Source organism: Mesocricetus auratus, unplaced genomic scaffold (genome assembly GCF_017639785.1).
Source record: "Mesocricetus auratus isolate SY011 unplaced genomic scaffold, BCM_Maur_2.0 Super-Scaffold_100010, whole genome shotgun sequence".
Lineage (NCBI taxonomy): Eukaryota > Metazoa > Chordata > Mammalia > Rodentia > Cricetidae > Mesocricetus > Mesocricetus auratus.
This window is the reverse complement of record NW_024429194.1, coordinates 51,902,753-51,928,608: the sequence shown is the minus strand read 5'-3', so window position 1 is coordinate 51,928,608 and position 25,856 is coordinate 51,902,753. Positions and strand designations below refer to the sequence as shown.

General features: G+C 41.2%; 1 protein-coding gene across 1 annotated transcript in view; it reads left to right on the top strand.

Annotated features, from left to right (window-relative positions):
* Positions 1-25,856, top strand: part of Plcl1 (phospholipase C like 1 (inactive)) — a 305,153-nt gene that overhangs the window by 261,964 nt on the left and 17,333 nt on the right. Inside the window, exons 4-5 of the mRNA XM_005080904.4 lie at positions 5,048-5,123; positions 6,991-7,100. Coding sequence (XP_005080961.1) covers positions 5,048-5,123; positions 6,991-7,100 — 186 coding nt within the window. The remainder of the gene's footprint in view (positions 1-5,047; positions 5,124-6,990; positions 7,101-25,856) is intronic.

Genomic DNA, 25,856 nt, shown 5'->3' with positions numbered 1-25,856 from the left:
CAAGGATGTGCCAATAAGCAAGGATTTTGGGATGTTAATTTGGTCCAACATACATTCATTCTCATCTGACCTTGTGTTCCTTACTTCTCAAATTCTTGTAGCACTTTAGTTAAAGGCAGTGTGGTAGTCAAATTGCCCTTAAAATTATAGAGAGGTTTCATGTGTTGATTAATTTTGATTGCCTGTCTGATTGGAGTAGGAACATCCGGGCAGGAATGAAGTACAACTTTGGATATAATTGTAAGGGTTTTTTTCAAAGAAGATAAATTGAAGGTAAAAATCCTGGCCAGTGCCAACATCTCCTCTTTTGGCTTCCTGGTCTCCCAGGAAAGGGGCAAGCATCCTCATGATCCTGCCACTACACCTTCCGTTCCATGACAGGCTGTCCTTTTCAACACGAGCCAAAGCAAAACTTTCCTTCTTCAGTTGCTTTTGTGTCTGGTATATGCTCACATCAATCAAAGCAGTTCATAAAACTCTCCTCCCCTGGCAGTTTTTATGAATAAGATAAATTGTAATGAGAGCTGGGTCAAAACTAATATTTCAAGCAATTTCTCAAGATTAGTTGACAACTGCTTTGGAAATAGAACAACTGAGATGATACAATGTCCCTTTATGAAGAAAGTAGTCATGGCAGTAGAATTGTCACCACAAATAAGAAACAGTTCTTTGGTCTGCTCTACTCCGGTTCTGTTGTCCTGCACCATCATAAATCAGACTGGGGAGTGTGACTCAAGGCTATTCCCAGTACAGGGAGCACATCGTTGCCAACACAGGAGGTGTCATGGGCTTCTGGGTAGCTGGCAGGTGTTCTGAGTTTTATATTTGTTCATATTTCATGTAGAGTTAGCCATCTTCATAGAGTTGAATGCTTAAAATAAAAAAGATACCACTCCACAAATGATGCTTGTATATGTCCCCTTTAACATAAGGCGTTCAAATCTAAAGAAAACTGTCCTCATCCTGTTAGCAAATAGCACACGCAGCAGCAGTCCCATTTACAAATGTGCTGAGTTTGATAGAACTCACGTCTGACTTTCAGCATTTCAAACAGATGATCCACTGTACAACTAGAGACCCAAGACCTATTTTTTACTAGAATGAAAGCAACAGATAGATGGGTCTTAAGGGGAGAGAACAGCAATAGTTCTGCATAGTTTCTTAAATATTCTCAAGCAATAGGCCATGCAAAGTCCTGTTTCCTTCCTAAAAATGTAGGGATGTAAGTCAAAGCACTTCTAGCTAGATTGCAGAGAAAGACTGTTTGTAATGACTGATGTGTGTCAGGAATCCTATTTGGAAGGAGACACAGCCATAGAAAGCTGTCATTATCATGATGCTTTATCTGACAGATGCTGCTAAGTGATGATACCCAACTAGTTCTTGCAGTAGAAACTCAGCCTTTAACACCAATTGCAGTGTAACTGATAAGCGTGTGTGTTACTCATAGAGCCTGTGTTCTAGGCTCAATTATTATTCTCATCCTGTGCCTTTGGGCGAGTCAGCCATCAGCTCAGACTTTTGTTTTTTCCCTACAAAGTGGTATTGTCCACAATAACCTGATCTTAAAGTGACTCTAAATAGGAAGTTATGTGTAGTATGAACTTCAGTGGAATTATAGAGAAAACTGGTGTCTATGGAGGGTTTTGAGTCATGATAGGATGGAAACTTTGCTATTCATTCACTCAGCTTCTCTGTGGGGTCTAGGAGACACAATGTCACAGCTTCCTGGTCCTCTGCCTCTTACAGTATTTCTGCCCCCGCTTCTGTGATGTTTCTTGAGAATACATAGAGAAACTGGATTTTGGATATGTCAATTGAGGTCAGTTTTGACCAGCAGTAGCTTTCCATAGTAGTCTACTGCTACAAAAAGAAACTTCTTTGTTGAGGGGTGAGGCCTATACTGCTCAGGCTGGGCCTGAACACAGGATCTGAAGGCTGGACTGGGCCTGGAAGTTGTACACACAGCAAGTGGGTAAGGTCAGGGGGCAAAAGGACCTTGGCTACAGTGGGTGGTGAGCATCCAGCAGTTAGCAACAGTGCAAAGCTGTGGTGACACCCAGACCTACAGAAGTAAGGGGTGGCTATTTCTAGCCCTTAGTACTTTTCTATATATACCCCTATCTGAACTGTTGCCTTTCAGAGAGGGAATTCTGAAACCATATCCCAATGGGGAGGGAACCATGTAGAGGCAGCCATGTGAACCCTCTGCTCTATTGCCTCCTACTCTTAATACTTGTTGGGTGATCTCAAGAAAAGCCAGAAGGTGGGAGAGCATGCATGATGCTGCCCTCAGTAATCAACCTCCCTAATCTGAGTCTGAGCCTGAGCCCGAGAGTGGATTGGGAAGGGCAAGCAGAGTACGCAGCACAAATAGTACTTAGTGTTTGCTGTAAATCTTATGAGAATATACTCATCATAAGCTATATATGCATACTAATATCCTAGCATGAACATGATAAAATAGATCAGAAGTAGAAACCAGTGTAGCATTTTCCTGTGTTCTCTGTGTGTGCCTGGAAGATCTAATCAAGCCATCATTGTTTTTCACCTCACGTTGTGTCTGGGGAAGTAATCATGGAGGGTGTAGAGTAAGGTGTTGTTTACCTGAACTTTTGAGGTTGTTTTCATTTTCTCAGCTGGAGTCCATGCAGTTTAGGACAATATAATATAAACAGGACCACTTTCCTGCTGTACAGCCATTTGTAAGTTGAGATACTCTGGAAGAAATACTGGAGTGGCAATTGTCTTTCAGCTTCTTTCCAGCATGAAGTTAATTTCTTTCCCTGTGATATTCTAGCTACCACATTGGGAACACAAGGCTTTAATTTAGTGAGACGGACAAATCAATCTAATTTTCCATTTTTACAGATAAAATAAATGTAAAAAAATCTTGTTTCATCTCACACATCAAATATCTATGCTGTGCACCTCTATTTCATGCCGTAGGGACCACGAACCTCCTACCCTGAAAACCACGATTGTGAACCACAATTATGGGATTGATGAGAAAGGCAAGGTTAGCTGTAAAATGACTGTAATGGGGACAGAATGTTTGATGACTCTTAGAAGAGGTAAAAATACCACAAGGAGGGATTAACAGAGAGGAGAAAGAGAATGGAGGCCAGGTTTTTTCCTGGATGGGTGGAAATGGGGAGGGAAATGAGAACTAGAGCCAGGGACTCAAGAAGGAAGATGATAAGTTGTGTCAATGGCTGAGCTGGGGAGACTGGAGACTGAGAATTGGCCAGGGGAGAACTGATAATGGCCAGGACTAATTTTGATAGTCACAGTGAGTCCTACCCAGAGTCAAAGCAATGGATGTCAACTGACTTTGTTAGGAAATGGGAACAACTATTGCAACAGTTAGTGGTGTTGTTACATAATTCTGAGTTAAGAGAGGATGAGACTACAGAGAGTAGAATTTGTAAATGAAAGATAAGAGGGTCATTAGAAAAGGGCCTCCAGGAGATGTGGCAAGAAATAACATTGACAGTCTGGAGAGGAGTCAGAGTTGGTGAAGAGGCCTCTGCCATCTCAGCTTGTTACAGAGGCAGTGGCATTGTGGAATGAAGGAAATGTGCTCTTGTCTTAAACACAAAGAGGATCCTTAGTAAAATGCTACAAAGAAAACCAGCCACAAATCAATAGACAGGCTTCTTGCTAGAGTGTGATGCCATGTTTTCTTGTTTTGAGTGCAAGACCCACACAGGTGAAAGTCATCTCAGTTAAGTAACTACTAAGGGAACTTATCAGTCATCTTTTTTATTTTTTCCAAAGATTGAATCTGGTTATAATGGATCATGAGTATGACCTTGTTTGTGTCTGTTGGGCTAGAACAGGTCTATTATTGTGTGTGAGCCTGTACATGTTCTCATGTGGGCATGATGAGGACAGGCAAAATCAAAGAGGTGGCAGTCAAAAAGGAAAAAAAAAAACAGGCTGTGTGCCAGGAATGGAGATTCTTAGTTTAGTTTCATCATTAATTAATTCCATTTCATTGGTCAGGAGTTTTAACCTTATCATTTCTGTATCTACAAAATAAAGGGGTTGGTTGTTATACTTAAGATCCCTTAAGCCTTAAAATTCATATTTTAAAAGTATGTAAATGCATTAGTTGGATTTCCATTACTATAACAAATACCTGCGATCAATTTATAAAGAGAGATGGTCTGTTGGGGCTCACAATTTTAGGTGTCTTCATGGTGAGGCAGACACATTGATTACTGGTCTCTAGTGGAATGCTGCATGGCAAAAGTCAGAGCACTTGGCAGAGTCAACCATTTGCTTCATGTCTGGAAGTGAAAGAGAGGAAGGGATTCCATCCATAGTCCCATTGAAGATTATACTCCAGTGTCCTGAAGGTGTCCCAGGAGGTTTTCTCCACCTGCAGTCAGAACCTTTTTGGGGATCCAGCATTTAATACATAGACCTTGGGGCACAGTTAAGATCCAGATGACAGTGGTGACATGCTTCAGCTATGTTAAATGTGGGGTTTGTCCAATCTCTGTGAATGCTTCTCTTGTCTGAATATTCTCTCCTTTTCTTTCTTGCTATTCATCCATGGCTGGCCTGAAACTCACTGTGTAGTCCTGACTGATCTTTACTAGGTAAACAGGCTGGCTTTGAACTTTTAGTCACTCTTGTGATCCTACTTTCCCCATGCTATGGTCAGAGGCTTACACCACAACACGGCACCACTCCTTGGAAATGGAAGTTGTTAATGTAAATCAACAGTTTGATTAAGTCTAAGCCTTCACAAGTTTTTCAGTGTTGATTCTAATTTATAATTTGTATTAATTTATTCAACAATTATTACTTTGTGCCCACTACATGTCTGGTATTTTACACAGCTGGGGCCATTGTAAGAAAGGTGACAATTTTCTTGGCATCTGGATGAGAGCTGGGACAGAGATTTTCTATCTCTCCCCATCTCTCATGATGGTCCCTCATTCTTGGGTGTGTTTTGAGAGCCTCTCTATACATTGCTTTCCCAATGAGCCAGTCTAAGGGCTTCTAACAACTTCTGTTTGATGTTTTGTGACAGATGATTCAAGAAAGTCGGGTCCTCATAGAAATGGCGGACGCAGTCCAGGAAAAGATTGCACAGTGTCAGAAAGCAGGTAATATTTTTTCTACTTTGTTTAGAAACCACAATGACAAGTCCAAGCAGCTTCAAAAATGTTTATTTTTCTGCTTAAAATTAATATATTTTAATGGCAGCATCTATAGTTTCTGCTGAAACTGTGGTTTCATGTGGCTCTTTAAGCCCACCTCATAGTTAGGACTTGAACCATAGTCCTACTTACTTCTGTGTTGCTGCCCTTCTTCCTGGTTCTCATTTGAGATTTGTTCTTTCTTTAAGGATGGGGGTTGTCTCATGTCCACCTGTGCTTGTTTACACTTACACTCATTCGCACCCCTGAACCTTCATTGTTTGGATCCAGGTACCCTTCTGTCCACACATGCAGTGATGAGGAGGAGGAGAGACAAAGGACAGTGCCTACAGTTGCTTTATCTATGCTTATGTTTGAAGTCCATGTAGTACCTTAATTGGTCATCGTGACAACTAAGCATGATGTCCCATTTACAGATGGGACATGTAATAGACTGGTGAATGATCTAATGTCGCATTATTAACACATGATAGAGTTGACTTATTAACAGAGTAGCAAATTGGTGATAGGCTGAGCAGCAAGCAACCTTAGATGCTGTAATTGAAAGAAAACAGAAAAATTAAAAACCCAAATGCATACAGGAGCTGAATTACTCCTTTGTAAGTTTTATAAGCATTGACCCATTTGATTGCCATCACAATCTGAATGAGACTTTCTCCTACTGTTTCACCAGTGAGGAGAGTGAAGACCTGTGATTTCTAAGGGTAGTTCAGACTCACTCATCTAATGAATGGGTGAACTAGAATGTAAGTCTACACTGTGCCTCTGCTGGTTCTAATGGACTTTGTCTATTACACAGGCACCTGGAAAGTCAATGTGGTTTTAGTAATACACTAAAGGCAATGAGAACAAGGAGAATAATAGCAAACCCTTACCCAGTATGAGCTGCTTGAAGCCCAGTTAGGACACTGTCTGTTCTGAGATGCAGCTGTCTCAAATCCAGAAAGTTGGCTGGTACAGTGGCCCTGCCTGGATGCCATCCTCAAAGATGAGTCACCAGTAAGCAGACACATGGTAGAATGCTCACTGCAGAGCAGAGAAGATCCAAGGGGATTTAATCCAATATCTTTCTTTAGACATATAAAGGACTGGACTTTGGATAAGACATCAGACCTCCTTGGTCTGAGGCCAGCTAGCACTGAGGACTGTAAGCTCTGGGAAAGGAGATCTTGGCTCAGGGTCAGTCCCAGCCCTCCAAAGATGGAACAAATTGTCCATAAGAGAATGTGATTCTCATCTTGAAGTTCTGAGGGAAAGGCTGCAAAAACAGATGATAGTGATGTTGTTTATGGCATTCAAACTTGAGTGAATGGTGGACAGAAGAGTACATGAAAGACCACTCCCAAACGTGAAACACATGGGTGTTCCTAAGATTGTTGCTTTTTAAAGCATTTTTATTTGGGATCAAATATGCTAATTTCTGTTTTACCTGTATGGGTTCCATGGCCAACTTTTAAGCAAAATATGTACACACTCACATGAGGTTATCAATATACTCTACACTCTTCCACACAAAACCAGGAAAAGGATATGTAATGTCAGTAACATCTGCTATGAGGTTTGCCTCTTAATTTCTCTTGTGTTTATCTATGCATCCAGCCTGCTTAAAATGATACTTAGCCCCTGTATCACTTACTCCTAGATGCCTTTTACACGGGATGAATAAAATGGAAAATATTCAATTCAGGGGTTTAGAAAATTATGAGAGGTAACAGGAATGTGAATCTATATTTTTCTGGCAATATTTTCATGGTACAAATGCATGTTTTCCTGAAATGTGCTCCAACATTCTTTATGTGTGTTTTTCCCAAAGGGATGGAGTTCCATGAAGAACTTCATAATCTGGGGGCAAAGGAAGGCTTGAAAGGAAGAAAACTCAACAAGGCAATTGAGAGCTTTGCTTGGAACATTACTGTGTTGAAGGTACATGAGCTCCCTATCTGCCCCTGTTGCCTTTCTTTTTCTCCTCTCCTCTCCAGCATAGAGAGAAGCATCAAGCATCATCGTCAGCTAAATACAGTGATTTGAATTTTAAGCTAAGAGGGGCCTGATTGCTAGGTTCAACTCTATGTGACGGGGAGACAAATCTTGGGCAGAACTGGATTTAATTTTTCTTAATAGGGCAATGAGTGAGACCTAATTTTATTGCTCTGTGTGTGTGTGTGTGTGTTTATGAGAACACTTCTGCAAGTCAATATGACTGTTCTTATTTGTGTAGTCATGCCTAATGCTGCTGGGAGGATTCCAACATAAGATATTTGGACAGTCTTACACAACAGAGTATCTGGGTCCACTTAGGATTTTTATTTTAAGAGTATTCACTATAAATACATTTCTTTTGAAAATGTTCTAGAAGTCAGTATCTTGACATTGTAATTTGCTTTCTGTTACAAACTAATTTTGAAGTTTGAAGTGAGGATGCCATGTCTTATGGTTTCTTACATGAAAGAAGAATGTGGTTAGAAAAACTTACTCTGGAATTGTGGTGGGAAAAACAACCATAAACAAAAATTAATAATTGCCCATACTTAGAGAATGGCTATTGTGTCCAGTGCCATTTTGTGGCAGTTATATGGAATAAAAATTTAGTACAACCACACCCTATCACTATCTCTATCATTTTAAAGGCGAGGGGATAGAGGCATTGGGATCTTATATATTACCTAAGGTCCCTCAGTAGTTAATGGTCCAGCTGAAGTTTGAACCCAGGACCCTGTCTTGAGCCTGCTCAGCAGAGCGGCTTCATATCTTTGTGGAAATGTGAAGTGAGCTGTAAGACATATCCCACATATCTCTTAGAAATTCAGTCCATATGTGCCTATTAGCTCCTACGGTGGGAGATGTGTGGTAGTCACTTACAGAACACAGATAATACAAGAGTTACAGACTTAGGCCTCATAAAATTAGTAGCCTGAGGCTGTGGTAGAGATGGGCTTCGTTTTTCCCATCATTTGTGGGCTTGAGTCATAGCATTAGAAGAAGATTGCACTAGAATTTTAGCTCAAGATTCTTAAGTGTTGAAAATTTTGTGCAATCCTGGGTATATAGGTATATGAAACATGTATACAAATCATTTACTGATAATAAACATAAATATGTTTATTTTAAAACAATTATAAAACATATAATTGCACCATTTATTAAAGACAAAACCAAATGTTCACACTAATGAGATGGATATCTTTATTTGCCTTTACATAAATAATTAAATCATGACTGAGAATTTGAGCATCTTCAGTGTTTCTGATATTTTGATTCTCACCAATGCTAAGGCAGACACTTTGTTTTGTATAGAAGGCAAAACATGATTAGGGCCATTTCAGAAATTGTAGAAAATTCTGTTCTGATCTCAAGCTATAATGCATGTAATGGTTGTTTTATGAACCCATGCTATTAATTCAAACAGCAATTTTAAAAATCAATAGTTCTAAAACAAAACAATCTAAAAGTGTACTGATTTGTTATTTACAAGCTAAAGAAACACAATAGAAATATCCAGTCTTTGTTTTCAATACTTAGGCTGTCCTGTTTCCATAAGGGCAGAACATTTTGTACATATAGTGAAAACAATACACAATGTTGAATAGTCTCCAATAAAGGCTGAGGTCTTTAGGCAGTGTTTACCAATGTGATGACATGCACAGTGCAAGCATGAATATTGTGTGTTCAGAAATGAGAGTGCTGTGAAGTCAGGAGACACAGTCAGGTGCTGCCAGAAACACATTAGTTCATTAAGTGTTTGAGGGTTTTTTTATTTATTTTGTTGTCATGCATTCAGATTGCAATGCTCACATACCAATGTAGCGTTACATAACACTGTGACCCAAAGTTGAACAAATTGGGCGCTAGGGCATAACATGGCATTCTGAAATCACTATAAACCCCTTTTGAGCAGCAGATGTTTCTTTGGGCTTGTTGAAGGGCCAATCATCAAAAAAGGTACTCAGAGATCTTAAAATCATGAATATGTCACCTGGGCCTCCAGGAATAGGCTGGAAAGGGTAGATGGGAATATAGTTATAATGCATACTTAATGATTCAGCATTTGAGACCAACATTCACAACTAGGTACTCATATTAGGTAAATGTGTGCATATATTTGTAACATATATGTGCATATATATGATACACAATTGATAAATATGTATATATAATATATATATATATATATATATTTCCCCTCCTTGCTTTTCACAAGCTGTGTGGTCTGGCAACATCACATGTTACCTTGATAGACTTTCTGTATCTTATAGATGAAGAAATTGAGGCTGAGGGAGGTGTACATTCATCACTGAGGCACATAGAAAGTAAATGGTAAAGTGGGGATTTTTAACTGGTTACCTGTAATCTTGACTGTTACTCTGAACTCCATAAGTGTCTCCAGATACCTTCTTGCAGGGGTGAGCACACATATGTGTAGGCTTCTGGATAGTGGTGAGATCTCAGTGTTTGTGAGCACGGCAATGATGCCCATGTCCATGATTTCATGAGGAGTTAAGTGAGATAATATACAAAAGGACCAATTCTCAATGCACAAAACCGCATGACACCGTGCTTTTGCTATTACCCTTAGTTTTCCAGGTGAGACTTCTCGGAGAGATGGGTCATTGTTGTTATTTTTGTTTTGTTATTAACTCCTGATGTGTGCCCACTTAGTTTTCTAAGTTCACTCGTATGTTTGTTTGCTTTAATGACAGGAGCTTGTTTCTAGATGTGACTGAGCAAATGTTGTGTAAGTCACTCCAAGACAGAGCTTTTAAAACAGAATTGATTTTTTGTAATTACAGCTTGGGTACTGGCTGCTAGCATTGCAGCCCTAGTACATAATCCTAAGCAAACGTAGTAGAGTTTTCCAAATATCAATTATTTCATTGGAAATATTTCAGTATGTCTCCCATTGGGTTTAGTGATTTTATTAATCACATGTCCATTATGCTAGAGTTAGAAATGTACATCTTAGGAATTTGAATTGTTGGGTAAGGGAATGACACCTGGGCTCTGGGTCTGTAGGTGTTTTTCTCTCGGCTCTTCTCTGAGAAGGAAGCTTTCCCTGTAAAGCTTTAGCTTTTGAATTCACACCCAGAGAACTTAGCTGCTGATTGTCTCCAATCTTATCATTAATTCTCTAAGTTTTAATAAATTACTGTTTTATAATTGAGTCAATTTCAGTAGATTTACTTGCATAAATTAGTAACAAGCACCTTGGCAAGACATAATCATAGCATTTATCAGTGGTGGGCAGGGCTCACCTATAAAATTCCAAGTGCTTACTGTAAACCTTCCTTATACTTCTTTTGATCAGGTACAGTCCAATATCAAGGGGGATGGAGTGGGGATTTATCAATACCCATCAAATATGTGGGTTTGTGTTTCTAAGGACGTTTAATTCCAGTGTAATTACAAAGTCAGAGTAAAACAGGAGAAAATGAGAAATGTGCCCAGTGATGGTGTGTCATCAACATGGAGTGATGGATTGGGACATTGGCTTTAAAAAAATTGAACATCACTGTGTTCATTGCAGTGATGCAATGATGAATGGTTCATGTTTCAATCCCTGACTCATTTTCTTTTTAACTAGTGGACTACATAGTTTGTGTTTTAGTTTGTACTCTTGTAATAAAATACCCAAGACTGGGTAATGTATAAATGTTAATTTTAAAATGTTTTTGTGTTGTTCAGGAGGCCATTTACTCCAATATTTAGGCACTATCAGGTTTATGATCTGGCCCTATATCTGATTATAAGATGGTCACTGGCTATTGTGTCCTCTAGCAGGGTAGTGTGATCTGGCTAGAGTCCCATATCTGATTCTAACATGGTGGCTGGCTATTGTGTCCTCTAGTGGGGTAGTGGTAAATGCTGTGTCTAATGGAAGGAGGGAAGGAAGATCAACAAGTTACAGCTAGTCCTTCAAACAATTTTACAAGGCACTGACCCATCCATGAGAGTGGTCCTCATGACCTAGTCAGCCCCACATCTTAATACTGTTGCATCGGGAATCAAGTTGTCAACATCAGTTTTAGAGGCAAGACAAGCATCTAACTACAGCTCTTCTGCTATTAGTGGGATATTAAACTATCACAGTGGGAACTTTTTTGCTGTTCCTTAAGATTTCCCAAAGTAAAATACAGTTTACTTACAGAGCCAACATACTGTTTTGAATTTTGGAAGACTGTCATTCACAAAAGCTCTTATCACTGATAAGAGCAGTTTTCTATGAGGTAGAGTTGATTTAAAGACCTGGACTCCATCCAGAGTGATCTCACTCTTGGAATATGAAAATGGTTTCTGCAAACTCATGTCACATCTGTAACACCAAATCAGAGATTTACACACAAACCAGGGTGAACTTTTCTAGTTATTTTTTTTGTTGACCTGCTAGATACTTTAAGGAACTAAATTTTATTGTATTTTCACTTTAAAGCATCTATGAATTTTTATCAGGTTGGGCAGGATAAAGCAGAGCCATCTAAAACTAAGACACAAAATTTTATCATGAAAGAAAATCAGTGACAGGTTATCACTCGAGACTTGGGGAGAAGGAAAGGTTCAGAAAGTTGTGCCTTCCTCGCCATAAATTCCATTGGCTTCTAGCTGAATGACAGATAGGAAATAAAAAATGAATCAAAGTATAGCCTTGTTACTAGGGTCTCCTCTCACGGATGTAATTTTCCCTGAACAGATTTCCATCTTCTATTTTAATGCATGTCAGTGTGCACCATATAATGGGCCTATTTTGTGGGTTTTGCTTAAGTAGGTGTGACTCAGCTTTCTGCTCTGCTCAGCTTCCTGATTTTGTCACTGTGAGCTCCTGCTCTGTCTTAACAGCATTTTCACTTTTCCCTGTGAAGGGTCGGAGCTGATATCTCTCCTCCCTTCAGTATGGGCACTTAATTCATAATTCAGACAGATCCCCTTACTTAGTCCCAGGATTTCTGGCCCTTGAAGCACTAGGGAATCTTGCTACATAAAGGAGGCTACAGGGACATCAGTATTGTAATATGCTTTCTAACAGAGCCAGAAAACACTTGGAGATTTTGGTCATTTGTTGAGAAGTAAGAGAAGGGAAACAAGATGGTAGGTTAATAGGAAAAGAAGTTAGCAGAGAGGCATTGCTCTATCTCTGAAAGATTGAGTGAAGGTAAAAAGAGAGTTACTGTACTTTTAAATCATTCCATAAAATACTGTATGTATGTATGTATGTACATATGTAAAACATGTTAGGGGAGGCTTCCAGGCTCTTATAGAAGCCATTTATACATACGGGGGATTTGTTATTTGGTAACTGTTCAGTCTACAAGGTTGAATGTCTCAGCTGGTCTTCTGTATACACCAGAATCCAGAAGAAGTAGATCCAGTGAAGGAGTATCTCAGTATCAGGGTGGATGAACTTGGCAGTGAGAATTAGGACAGACAGACAAGCACTCCTTTCTTCTTCCTTCTATTTCCTTTACATAGGCTTCCACCAGAAGGTGGACACAGATTTAAAGTAAGTCTTCTGACTGACAATGGTCCAGACTTAGGGTAGGTCTACAAATGGTACAGTTAATTGAAAATCCCTCACAGTTTTGCCCAGCTGCTTGGGTTTGTAGTTAATTCCATATTTAGTCAAGCTGACAACCAACAATAGCCATCACACACCTGCAGACTAAGAATTGAGTGAGTTAGTGCATTCAAAGTGGTGTTTGCTGTGTGTGAAGTGGGATGCCCATGTTTCCCTTGTGGTTGCTAATGGGCATTGAGAGCTTACACTGAAGAGACCTTCACATTGCATCCTATCTCATTTTAAGAATAGTTTCATAAACTTCCTGCTATTACTGTCATCTTACAGATAGAGGGACTGAGGATTACAAGGTCCAGTACTTTTCCCATTGGCATATAGCTAGTAAATGGTGGAACAAGGGTTTTATCCCCCAAAGCCCACACAGACAGTAACTGTTCTGTATCACTAGAGCAGCACCCTGCTAATAAAAGCATGTGTTAAAAATCCTTTCTGTATTAAGGGAGTATTTCCTTTACCCTGTCAGCATATTCCTACTGCGCACAAAGGCCATAGACCACCAGTCGCTCTCATCTAACACTTTTTGCCAAGTGTTTTCACAACTATATTTTCTAGTGGAAGTAGAATTCATGGGCCAAGTGACATGACAAGTCACATAGGCCCAGTAGTCACCTTTTTCTTAGAAATGGAGTAGTCACGTTGCTTTTTAATTGGCCTACCTCCGTAGCCTTCCCTGGAGAGTCTGCATCACCTCCCGGTCCTCACATGTGAGTACATGGATGGTCCCGAGCTTTTGGAAAGATGCCCTCAAAATGAGGACAGTCAAGGAAACAACAAAAATATCAAAACGAAGGACCAGACCTCAGGTTCTTGAGTGCACTGCCAGTTCCTTCCATGCCTCTTAGCCAGTGCTGTTGTTCACTGATTTTTAGTCCATGTTCTTAGCTGCAAGTTTTTTTTTATTAATAAAAAATCTTTTTTGTGACTTTAAAAATTAGACAAAGACTTTATACATGATAGGCAAGCCTCAGTTCCTTATAGATTTCATTTTAACACAGAATCTCATCCCTATTGTACAGGTTGACTTTCAACTCGATATCCTTCTGCCTCAGGCTCACCAGCAGTTGGGATTAGGATTATAGGCATGAACAATCATGTGTGACAAACTATGATTGTGTAACCAGGAGCATGTGTGTGAGTGTGTATGTGTGCTGTGTTTGCCTGTAATATGTCTGTGTTGCCTTTGTGTGTGGTACATATCTGATGTATGTGGCTTGTGTGTGTGAGTAAAGACCTGCACAGGCCACCATGGTACATATTTGGAAGTTAGTGGACAGTTTACGATGTTGCCTTTCAGCTTGAGGGAAGTCTGTTTTTGTTGTTTGTTGTTGTATAGACCAGGCTGGCTAGCTGACAAGATTCTGGGGACTCTTACATCTCAACCTCCCACCTCATGATAGAATCTGGGGTCACAGATGCTCACTGCTACAGAGACAGCCTCTATGGGTTCTAAGAATTAGAACTTGCATCTTCCTGTTTGAGAGCCAGTGTTTTATCCACTGAGTCATATCCCCAGCCCTGGTAGCCACCACTTCTGGAGGAAACGTAGGGCATTTCATAGCTGTATCTCAAGCATGAGCTTTCAAAAGCCATATTTGCTTTGGCGTGTCTTCCTCAGACCTACCCTTCCATAGCTACGGTTCTTCTAAGCTGTCCTCTGTGACCCAAGCTCTTAGAGCAGAATCCTGTGATCTTTGCCTTTGAATAGGAAACTGGAGCTGGTTTATAAATGAGAGGTAAGTAAATTTCCCAGGGTTCCCTCAGCAGGCTCATGAGAAGAAAGGAGTCTTCTTAGGATTATGGTTGACGAGTATTTAAGTCCCTGGCCTTGACAGGTGAACATTAAGAGGGTTTAAATAAAGCTTTGAATCCTTCTATGTCTGAAGAAAACATTTCCCAATGATATGTACAGAATGAAGTCTTGGGCCCAAGTTCCATTCTGCCTTATCTGGGATTACCTAAGAGTTTAGCCACATGGGAGGCTAGAAAATATGTTCCCTGGGGCCATGAGTCTACACATCTGCAACTTGCCATGTGCAGCAGCAGCTCCCAAACTCTCTTGCCTCTTTTGGGCCTGGGTTTTCTTAGATAAGATCATTCTTTATGGTTGCTACTTTCCTTACAACTTTTTATATTTATACTAACAGAAAATACTTTGTTTTCAATCCTTTTCTATAGTTTAACTCCATGTCCTTTCTTAAGTACATTGGGCTTCTTGTCAATAAATTAATCAATTGTGTAAATCTCTTCTTATAAATTATTTCTCTTACATCTGACAACTGCCATTTTATTTTCTTTCTCACAGCACTGCAAGGCACTAATAAGTCTTAAGGTCTACTGTTGACAGTCTTTCATTGAGGTCCCCCTATTACTGTCTTTTACAGATGGCAATTTCTAAGTGGGAGCATGGTCCACAGTTCCCATGGTCCATGGGAATTTTTGCAAACAAAATGGTGCCTATCTGTTCCTCCTACAAGGTTGACTTGCACTGAAGACACTCAGATGGCGCGGTAGTGGTTCTGATAGTTGAAATCACAGCCTTCTACCCTGGAAATACAGATAGCAGTGAACTAAACTCTATGGGCTAAGTGCTCTAGAGTGAAAATAAATTGTTCAGAACAGAACGCAGGAATAATAACCACTGTAGGACATTTCTGCTTATCTACCCACCTATACTAGCCATCTAGCTGCTCAAAAATTTACCTACCAACCTTAAGAATTTCAGATTGTATAGGTCAAATGGGACTAGTGGTGGAAGCAATCTACCCATCTATACTAGCAATCTAGCTGCTCAAATATTTACCTACCAACCTCAAGAATTTCGGATTTTATAGGTCAAATGGGACTAGTGGTGGAAACAATCTACCCATCTATACTAGTCACCTAGCTGCTCAAATATTTACCTACCAACCTCAAGAATTTCAGATTTTGTAGTAGGTCAAATGGGACTAATAGTGAGAGCAATGATGTATATTGCTCTGTATATTCTCTAGGCTACATTTACCTAAATTCTTTTCATTTTAAGTAAAATCATGGTTTTTGACATTCTCCAGTTTTAAAAGTAATGTCTGAGTTTTGGTGGTGGTTGTGGCATCTGCCATGTTAGAAATTTTTAGTGACTACAGCCGAACAATCCTGGGCTCAAGTTAAAGGTCTGATTCTAGAGGCAGCTGATCCAGTCTCACTCAACCTGGCAAATCCTGGACTCACATGATGTCAGCCAGCTGCCTCATAAAGCTTGCCACTGACCAACAGGAAGAAGATGGGTAGTAAAAGAGTGAATGTATGGGTACTTATAGGAAAACACACATGCACACATGTACACACACTCACGTACATGTACGCACATGTGTACACAACAACAACTTGAATCTTATATGCCAGTACCATTTTCTTTGTATACTGAAGAGAGTATTTTTAAACTTCAGAAAGTAAAGGATGTGCATCTAAAAGGCAACTCTGATGTGATGTTTTTATCCTGAGAGTACGTGTTTAAAAAAAAAAAACAGTTTCATAGATGTTAAAACGTCCTGCTTATCAATATAAAATAAAGAAATTGATTTATTTTTATTTCAGCATTTGTAGATAAGGCAGTGCTAGGTATGAAGAGGGCTCCTAATCCATACATTAGCAGTTTTTGAGATGATCTTGCTGAATAGTCAGTTATGTCTTGAGTTTGCAAACATCTTGCCTCTGCTTCCCAAGTATGCTTGCTATCAGTGTGCTCCACTGATGCCCAGAGAGCAAACAGTGACTCAAAACTAGGGCTTTGTGGTGTGTGTGTGTGTGTGTGTGTCTGTGTGTGTGTGTGTGTGTGTGTGTGTGTGAGTGAGTGAAACCAAATCCATCCATTCAGTAGCTATCTTTGTAAGTGCATAGTGGGAGCTATGCTTGCAGCTGGGAGTGTGATGAAAAATTCAACATGACCCCTAGTCTTATGGAGCTGCCAGCATTGTGACAGCTACTAGGAATGAAGGAGAGAGGGTGAGATGTTGTCTCAGTGTGGCATAAGGACATATATACAGTGGGATGTCTCAGTGTGGTGTGAGGAGATATGTACTGTGGGATGTCTCAGTGTGGCGTGAGGAGATATGGTGGGATGTCTCAGTGTGGCGTGAGGAGATATGTACTGTGGGATATCTCAGTGTGGCGTGAAGAGATATGTACTGTGGGATGTCTCAGTGTGGTGTGAGGAGATATGGTGGGATGTCTTAGTGTGGTGTGAGGAGATATGGTGGGATGTCTCAGTGTGGCGTGAGGAGATATGTACTGTGGGATGTCTCAGTGTGATGTGAGGAGATATGGTGGGATGTCTCAGTGTGGCGTGAGGAGATATGAACTGTGGGATATCTCAGTGTGGCATGAGGAGATATGTACTGTGGGATGTCTCAGTGTGGCGTGAGGAGATATGTACTGTGAGATGTCTCAGTGTGGCGTGAGGAGATATGGTGGCATGTCTCAGTGTGGCGTGAAGAGATATGAACTGTGGGATGTCTCAGTGTGGTGTGAGGAGATATGTACTGTGGGATGTGTCAGTGTGGCGTGAGGAGATATGTACTGTGGGATGTCTCAGTGTGGCGTGAGGAGATATGGTGGGATGTCTCAGTGTGGCGTGAGGAGATATGTACTGTGGGATATCTCAGTGTGGCGTGAAGAGATATGTACTGTGGGATGTCTCAGTGTGGTGTGAGGAGATATGTACTGTGAGATGTCTCAGTGTGGTGTGAGGAGATATGGTGGGATGTCTCAGTGTGGCGTGAGGAGATATGTACTGTGGGATGTCTCAGTGTGATGTGAGGAGATATGGTGGGATGTCTCAGTGTGGCGTGAGGAGATATGTATTGTGAGATGTCTCAGTGTGGCGTGAGGAGATATGTACTGTGAGATGTCTCAGTGTGGCGTGAGGAGATATGTACTGTGGGATGTCTCAGTGTGATGTGAGGAGATATGGTGGGATGTCTCAGTGTGGCGTGAGGAGATATGTACTGTGGGATGTCTCAGTGTGATGTGAGGAGATATGGTGGTATGTCTCAGTGTGGCGTGAGGAGATATGAACTGTGGGATGTCTCAGTGTGGCGTGAGGAGATATGAACTGTGGGATATCTCAGTGTGGCGTGAGGAGATATGTACTGTGGGATGTGTCAGTGTGGCGTGAGGAGATATGTACTGTGAGATGTCTCAGTGTGGTGTGAGGAGATATGTACTGTGGGATGTCTCAGTGTGGCGTGAGGAGATATGGTGGGATGTGTCAGTGTGGCGTGAAGAGATATGTACTGTGGGATGTCTCAGTGTGGCGTGAGGAGATATGTACTGTGGGATGTCTCAGTGTGGTGTGAGGAGATATGGTGGGATGTCTCAGTGTGGCGTGAGGAGATATGTACTGTGGGATGTCTCAGTGTGGCGTGAGGAGATATGTACTGTGAGATGTCTCAGTGTGGTGTGAGGAGATATGAACTGTGGGATATCTCAGTGTGACGTGAGGAGATATGTACTGTGGGATGTTTCAGTGTGGCGTGAGGAGATATGTACTGTGGGATATCTTAGTGTAGTGTGAGGTTTTCTAAAACTTCTGCCTGACCATTTAATTGGAATTCATTCGTCTCACAGCTAATCTGTTATTGTAGGAAATCTGGCCAGGAGTCTTACTGTCAATTACCCACCTCTTGGAAGTGATCTGTGACAACATTTTATATGCTCACATCATAAACTTCATTGACACCATTTAGTGTATAATTCTCGTTTGAGACACTTATATAACTTAAAGATGATAAAGGAGGGGAATTTTATTATATATTTGTGTCATGAAAAGGGGCAAATACTTTTTTTAAAGTCACATGTTTAAAACATTGTTTTATTTTAGGCAGCTCTCCGACAATGTAGGTCAGTTCAGACATGATAGAATATTAATGCTGCTTAGCATTAAGCAGTCTGGTTACATGGTGTCCGGATTTCTGCTTTGGGTGACTGCATCCCAGCTGCGCTGCTCTGGAGTTTAGTGGAGATAAAAGCTGGGCTGTTGACATGATTATGGAATAGCACACCGCCTTACTTTATCTCCCATAGAACTAAATTTAGTCTCTCAGAGGTACGCTTTCTTTTTTCAAACGAAAGCTGCATTTTATAATGACTCTGAATAATTCAAAAGTGGCATGATCCTAATGAATACACGCATCACAGACCAAAGGCTCAGCTCCAGCTTGTGAGGTTTTTGAAGGTCTCTCTCTTTTTTTTCTCACACTAAAACTTCCTTTATAGAAACTTGCTTTTACACACAGACAGCTTGTGGTGAGTGTTTCCTACAGTGACCCAAGGAGAAAGAGCACCTATAATGAAATTATTTTTATTTTAAGTTTTACGGATGAGGATCTCCTCTGACTTTATTAGCCACTAACTCACATCTCTGAATACATAAATATCTGTATTGTATGCATAGGTAACACACATGTATGAACACACAGAGACACAGACAGACACACACACACACACACCACACACACACACACACACACAGAGTCAAGCCAGCCAAATCTATATTTACAACACTATGAAGACTTTATTTGAGGGATGGATTATTACACAGAGGGCTAAGCGTGCTTGTAAGGCAGGAGCTGTTGTGACAAGATACTCCCATCATATGTTCCTCAAGCATCTTGACGGTCAAGTGGTGCTGGGGTCTGAATGTGAAGTGTCCCAACATGTTTGAACACTTCTTCTCAGCTGGGGATGCTGCTTCAGAGGTTGTAGAACCTTCAGGGATCAGAGCTTCCACAGAAGTGGGTCACTGGGAGTGGACCCTGGGGCTTGGGGGCACAGGTCAACTTCCGTTTCTCTACTTGCTGGGTGTGGCTTCAGTGTGACCAGCCAGTCTTCTGCTTCTGCCATTGTGCCTTCCCTGTCCGATGCTGTGTCCTCCCAACTGCAGTGGACTATATCCCTCTGCAACTGTGAGCTGAAATAAATATTTTCTTCCTTAAGCTCCTTTTCCCAAAGTTTTTAACCATGGCCACAAGGCAGTGACTTTCTTGTAAGACAGGGTTTTCTCCACTGATGTCCCCTCTTCCCATATGCACCCAGCTTGTGTCAGTTTGACAAAAATCCAAGCAGCCTACCACAAAATAATGATGGTTGAGCTGTAAGCTTGAACTTTGTGATGCTGTAGAAAATATTACGTAGTCATGTCACAGGCTTTCACAGATGTGTGTAGGTTCTTCACAACTGCCGAGGATCCTTTATGTGGAGGTGAGCATGCTAACCTCCACAATGTGGTTGTTAGCTGGTCAGGACAAAGTTATATGTCCTAAAAACACTGAAACTCTTTTGAGCACATGTTTTTTAAAGGACACTATTCTCAATGGACTTCTGAGTTAATTGTGCTCCAGATGGAAGGCTTATACAATTTGTTGCACCCAAATTCTGAACCCCAAAATCACCAAGTGGCCCATTTGATGCCTTTTATTGTAGTAGTTTAACAAGCTAACCCCATTAACTTGGGCCTTTCATGTATTCACCACAGAGGATGGCTAGATAAAGACCCTGGGAAACCTCTAGGCGGGAATTACATAAAACAGTCTCAGGACTGGTGAGTTTCCAGGCTTGAACTACCTGCCCTGTATTGATTGGTCAACTGATTGTTATGGCCCATAGGCCCTCCCAGGGCAGTTGTTATGTTCTGCACATCACAGTTGTGCACTGTCCTTAAAGCACACCCAGAGTCGTAAAGCACACCTACACCAGCTAACTTCTAATTGGTTTCTTGCCACGAGGAGGGCATCTGAACTCCTAGTGACCAGGACAGGAGTGGCAAGGTCATGTACGTATATGTTATCTTGTCATGGCTGCTAAAACCGGGGGGGGTCACTTCAAATTCACCCATGAATAAAAATATTGCCACCTTTATCAACTGTCACATTCTACTAGCCGCCAACATGAATAAAAAGTAGTTTATGGGTCCTTTTGTCTGTGAGTTCCTAAATCAATGGAAAATAACTTCTGTATTAGCAGGCAGCACTGTTCTTGCTAAAGGATATATTTCTCCCACATGTGTAAAATATATGTCCAGGGTGGTTCTTGATATATTTCCAGAGCAGTGCTGAAGGCTTGGTTGTCAGCCTGTGAAGTCACCGGGAGATGTGGAGAGAGAGAGAGAGAGAGAGAGAGAGAGAGAGAGAGAGAGAGAGAGAGAGAGAGAGAGAGAGAGAGAGAGAGAGAGAGAGAGAGAGAGAGAGAGAGAGAGAGAGAGAGAGAGAGAGAGAGAGAGAGAGAGAGAGAGAGAGAGAGAGAGAGAGAGAGAGAGAGAGAGAGAGAGAGAGAGAGAGAGAGAGAGAGAGAGAGAGAGAGAGAGAGAGAGAGAGAGAGAGAGAGAGAGAGAGAGAGAGAGAGAGAGAGAGAGAGAGAGAGAGAGAGAGAGAGAGAGAGAGAGAGAGAGAGACAAGGCTGAGTTGAGTGTCTGGACTAAAACCTCAGAAATCATGAGCTCAAATGCATCTTTCCTTTCTAAAAAGCTGTTGCTCCCAGGCATTTTGTAACAGAGACACAAACTGTGTACTAAAAGTGTGAGCTTTAGCAGAAACTCTATTTGCTTTGAGTCAGAGATAGGGGTCTGGTTTATTCTAATTTTGTCCTCACCCCCACAATCCCTGATTAAATCAAGTTTTGTTTTGTTTTGTTTTTTTGTCTTAATGGGAAAAAGAAGGTTAACTATTTTAGAATTACTCATGGCCTATGGAGGCATATTACCAAACTGGTATTTTATTTCTACACTTCGTTTAAAAGTTTGTAATTTGAATTTATGCTGGAATAATTATACAGACCCTTGATAACCATACATTGTTTACCTGCTGGTGAGAACATGGATGTTTACACCCCGAGTCCTCATTCTATTATTACACATGTTGCAAGAAATTGATTCATGCTTATTGTGGCCTTGATATATTCAAGAAACAGCTATCTGTGATGGCTAAAACTGAAGCCGGCATGTGAATTCTTGCGTATGAAGAAAGTATATGTTAGCAGAATTACAGTGAGTAAGTGGAACTAAAGAGTGTTGGGGGCAGAAATCAGAAAGGGGGAAAGCCAGATACTTCCTTCCTGCTCTCCTTTGTGTATAATACAATTTAGCTTTGTGGAGAATGGATGCCATTGAAAAGACCTGTTAGTGACATGAACACATGCACTTTGTGTGTGGGGTGTCTCTGGCTATCAGTAACTCACTCACCCCTCTCACTGTAAGCTCTGCAAAAATGGCTGGGGTAGCAGTGACGATGTTAGAAGAGCAGCACTGTCTTCTTAGCTTTTTAATCTGTTCTCAGAACAAGTAAGAGACGGTATAAATGGTACAATAACTACAGGCACCACCAGAGCGTCTCATTCCAGATGCTGACAAACATATCCTTTGCATCTAAACCACTGTTGCGGCAACTATACGGAATCGTTGCTGTGATCACTACGTAGTAATTAACTACTTTAAAAGTATTGGTGTCATCCCAATAGCACAATTGTGTTCTACTAATTCTTCTCTGGCCAGAAAGAGTGAAATGATTGCTACTGTCCAATGTTTGGACAGCTGCTCCTGGGAAAGTCTGTTCCTTTGAGATCTTTGTCAAGTCTACCCAGAAGCTGTTTGCAGAGCGATCCTTGACCTGTGCTGGCCTTGACGGTTAGTCACGTGGGAGTTCATGAATCTCACTGAAGCTAAACGTTAGTACAACCCAAATTATCTTGTTGGAAATGTCTGCGATGGTGTCATCTCCCTTCCTGCACATGAGGTCTATCAGTTAGTCCTGGAGCCAGACAGTCTTAGGCATCCCAATCTATGAGTTTTGCACTGAGTAAACTCTTGGGGTGCCATTCACGTGGGATCTGTAGGAATGGTCTTTGGCATATAGCTTCCATGGAGCTATCAGTGTGTACATTTTCTCTCTGCCTCTACTTTCGGTGGAGTTTTGAGTGCCTTTAACATTCATTCATGTTCATTGTAATTGTTATGTAATATTGTGACTGTTTTTCTCATGAAGATTACACTTAAGAGGGAACTTTCATAAGTGTTAGGATGTACTGGTGATCTTGTAGACCTGCTTTGTTTGTTTGTTTGTTGTATACTGAAGCACAACAGAGAAGCCTAAAGACCTAAAGAATGTCAAATGAGGAAATTTCAGTTGCTATTCAGCTAGATATTAACCTTAGGTGAATTTGACAATAAATGTATTTTAATTTCTAACTCTATGCTGGTGAATTTGACAATAAATGTATTTTAATTTCTAACTCTATGCTAAAAGAAAATAAAAATTTTCACTGAATCTCGTATTATTAGGGTATTCAGTCCTCTTTTGAAGTCTAGCATAAAGATCTGATAAGCGAAAACTCAAAGAACAGACCTTAGTCCCCTGAATAAACCAAGGCTCTGAATGTATTTAAGGACATTAAAATAAAAACACTTCATAAATAATCCAAGTATACTTGGATGAGAAAACTGATTGGCTGTCTTTCAAGTGGAAGAAAGGCCTTCCTGTTCTTGGCTTGGAAGTGTCCACGGTCTGGAGGCTTGCTCTTGGCTCTACACCTTCCCCTGGGCTGTCTGCACTTGCCTGGAGGTTCAGCTCATAGAGGACCCTCCCCCAGCCCCAGTGCAGCTTCAGGACCCTTTCCACCCTCCCCGAGCCCCAGTGCAGCTTCAGGACCCTTTCCTTCCAGGTGTACTCCTGGCCACTCTAGTCACCTGCCCAGATGCTCTGTGTCACTCAAACCTACGCAAGCTCCTCTCTTACTTCCCTGGGAAGTTCCCACGCCCCTAATACTCACAACTCACACAGGGCCATCCAGGAGTTCTGCTAAGTCACTGTTGTGTCATGCTTTGTTCCTTTGAGGATGCTGAGTCAGCTCCTTCGTGGCAGGCCTGAAGGTGAGCATGGAGATGAACTGGTGTGTGGAGACTACAGACAGTGTGACTGGCTAGCAAGCAGGAGGACAAAACCCTTGTTCTGTGTGATGACAAACCCTGTTAACAACTCACTCAAGGTGTCTATCTTCCTAGTTTGACACTACTGTGCCAAACCTGAACTTAACATCCACAGATTCAAAGCCATTGTCTCTTGGGAATCCGTTTCTGTACTTTCTGGAACTTTCCATCCTTCACCCCCCCACACACACACATACACACATAGTGTTCTATGTTTATAGACTACATGCAGGCTTCCTTACACACTGGACTGGTAATTTAGTCTTAATGTTTTGCAGCAGGCCCAAAGCCCAGCTTTTCTTTTCATCTTGGTGGCTGCCTCTTGCCTGGTGGCACCTGCCACTGTTTCTGGGATGGCTGCTGATGGCCACACAGCTTTCCTCAGCAGTGGGTTCTTTGTCTCCCTGTACCCACTTTCCCTGGTGTATGCAGAGTACTCGGGTAAGCAGACTGTACCTTATAAGGATTTTCTTACTGACCTTAGTGCTTTTTTATAATTCTAATGTTCATATTGAAGTTTTCATATTACAAACAAAGAATAAGGATTGTCTTCATGATGTGTTTGTTGAATTGACTTATGTGGATATAAACCTATAGAAGAATAAAAAGAATTGCCCAGTGGCCTGAGACATTAGGAGCTGTTGTCATTGGTTGCTCAGAAGAGGATTGTGATTCTTTTCAGGTTTTTGACTTTTTATAGTAAGGGCCCAATATTAATCATACAAGTGAACTTCAGAGGCTTTCACATAATCTTTTTGAGTGTTTGGGTGACTTTTCTCTTTGAATTCCCCCTGCCCCTTGTGAATTACCAACATTTTCATCACTGTTAGTCTTTATGTATGTATCCAGAGATCTCAATATACAGCGTGCATGAATATAGATGAGGATGCTTACAGCTGGTAACTCTTTCCTAGAGTTCACTTAGACTCCAAATGGGCCGTCCTCCCTGCTTCTTTTCTCCTACACTTGGAGAATAACCCTGTGATCTCAATATCATCATCATTTTCATCCAGTTGTGAAGGTTGGGCCAGGATTGAGACCCAAGCAGTCTAGACCTGGGATCCTTGATTGTAGCCTGAAAGGGTTCCCCACCTGGTACCTGGCCATTTCTAACCTAGTGTGTGGAAAAGTGGACCAGTTTTTCCAGTGGAAAGCTACACTGTGTGATCAGATGGGGCTCCTCGATTCACAGGCATCCAAATGCAGAGAATAAGCACACGTGTTCAGAGGGGCAGGCAGGGTTTGCTCTTCACAGTCAAGTTGGCAGTCATGCTTTAGACACAGAGGAGTCTAGTGTGGCTGAGTGTAGATAGTAAGTTAGTGTTTGACCAGAAGAGATGGAGGGATGTTATAGACTGATGATGTCACCCATGCCCTCATATGTTGTAGTCCTAATCCCGAGTACCTCAGACTGTAACTGGTTTTGGAAGTATGATGCTTAGAGTGGTCATTAAGTTTCCCTGAGGTCATAAATGGTCCCCCAAATATAGTGTGTCCTTCTAAGGAGAGATCTGGACACACCAACCCCTGGAATACTGCCTTATAGAGGAAAGACTGTGTGAGGAAAAACCAGGAAGGTAACATTTGTAGGCTAAGGGGAGAGGCTCAGGCATCTTGATGTGAGGCTCCAAGCCTTCAAATTGTGGGATAATGGTCTGGTGCTGTCTAAGCCACTCCATCAGTGGTCCTTTGCTATGGCAACATTTGCATAGTAAGATGGTAATCCAGGAGGAGAAAGGTCAAGGACAGGATTAATTTTTGTGTCTAAAACCATCAGGACAAAAATTAAAACCTGATCATTTTATCTTGATCTTTGGATAAAACTGTAATTTAACTCTAATGCTTTATATGAAAAGGGGTGCTTTGGTCTTATGACTTGCTTTCAGCGGGAGCAGACAGGACAGTGGAGTCATTAGGATGAGCCCATGTGCTCATATTCCTGTTGTTACACTGATGGCTCCTGTGTCCTCCAAGGTAAACCCATTATTAATTACTTCACCCAGTGTTGATATTGCCAGCTAGCATGGTGGTCAGTCCCTAACAGTTTTCTTCAAAAGATTATCCTACAAAATGCCTAAGTAATGGGCAAGGGGAGGCATAGCAGTTATAAACAGATAGGCTAAGTTTTGAATGTGCCAGGCATTCTAGGTAGGAACTGAAAAGT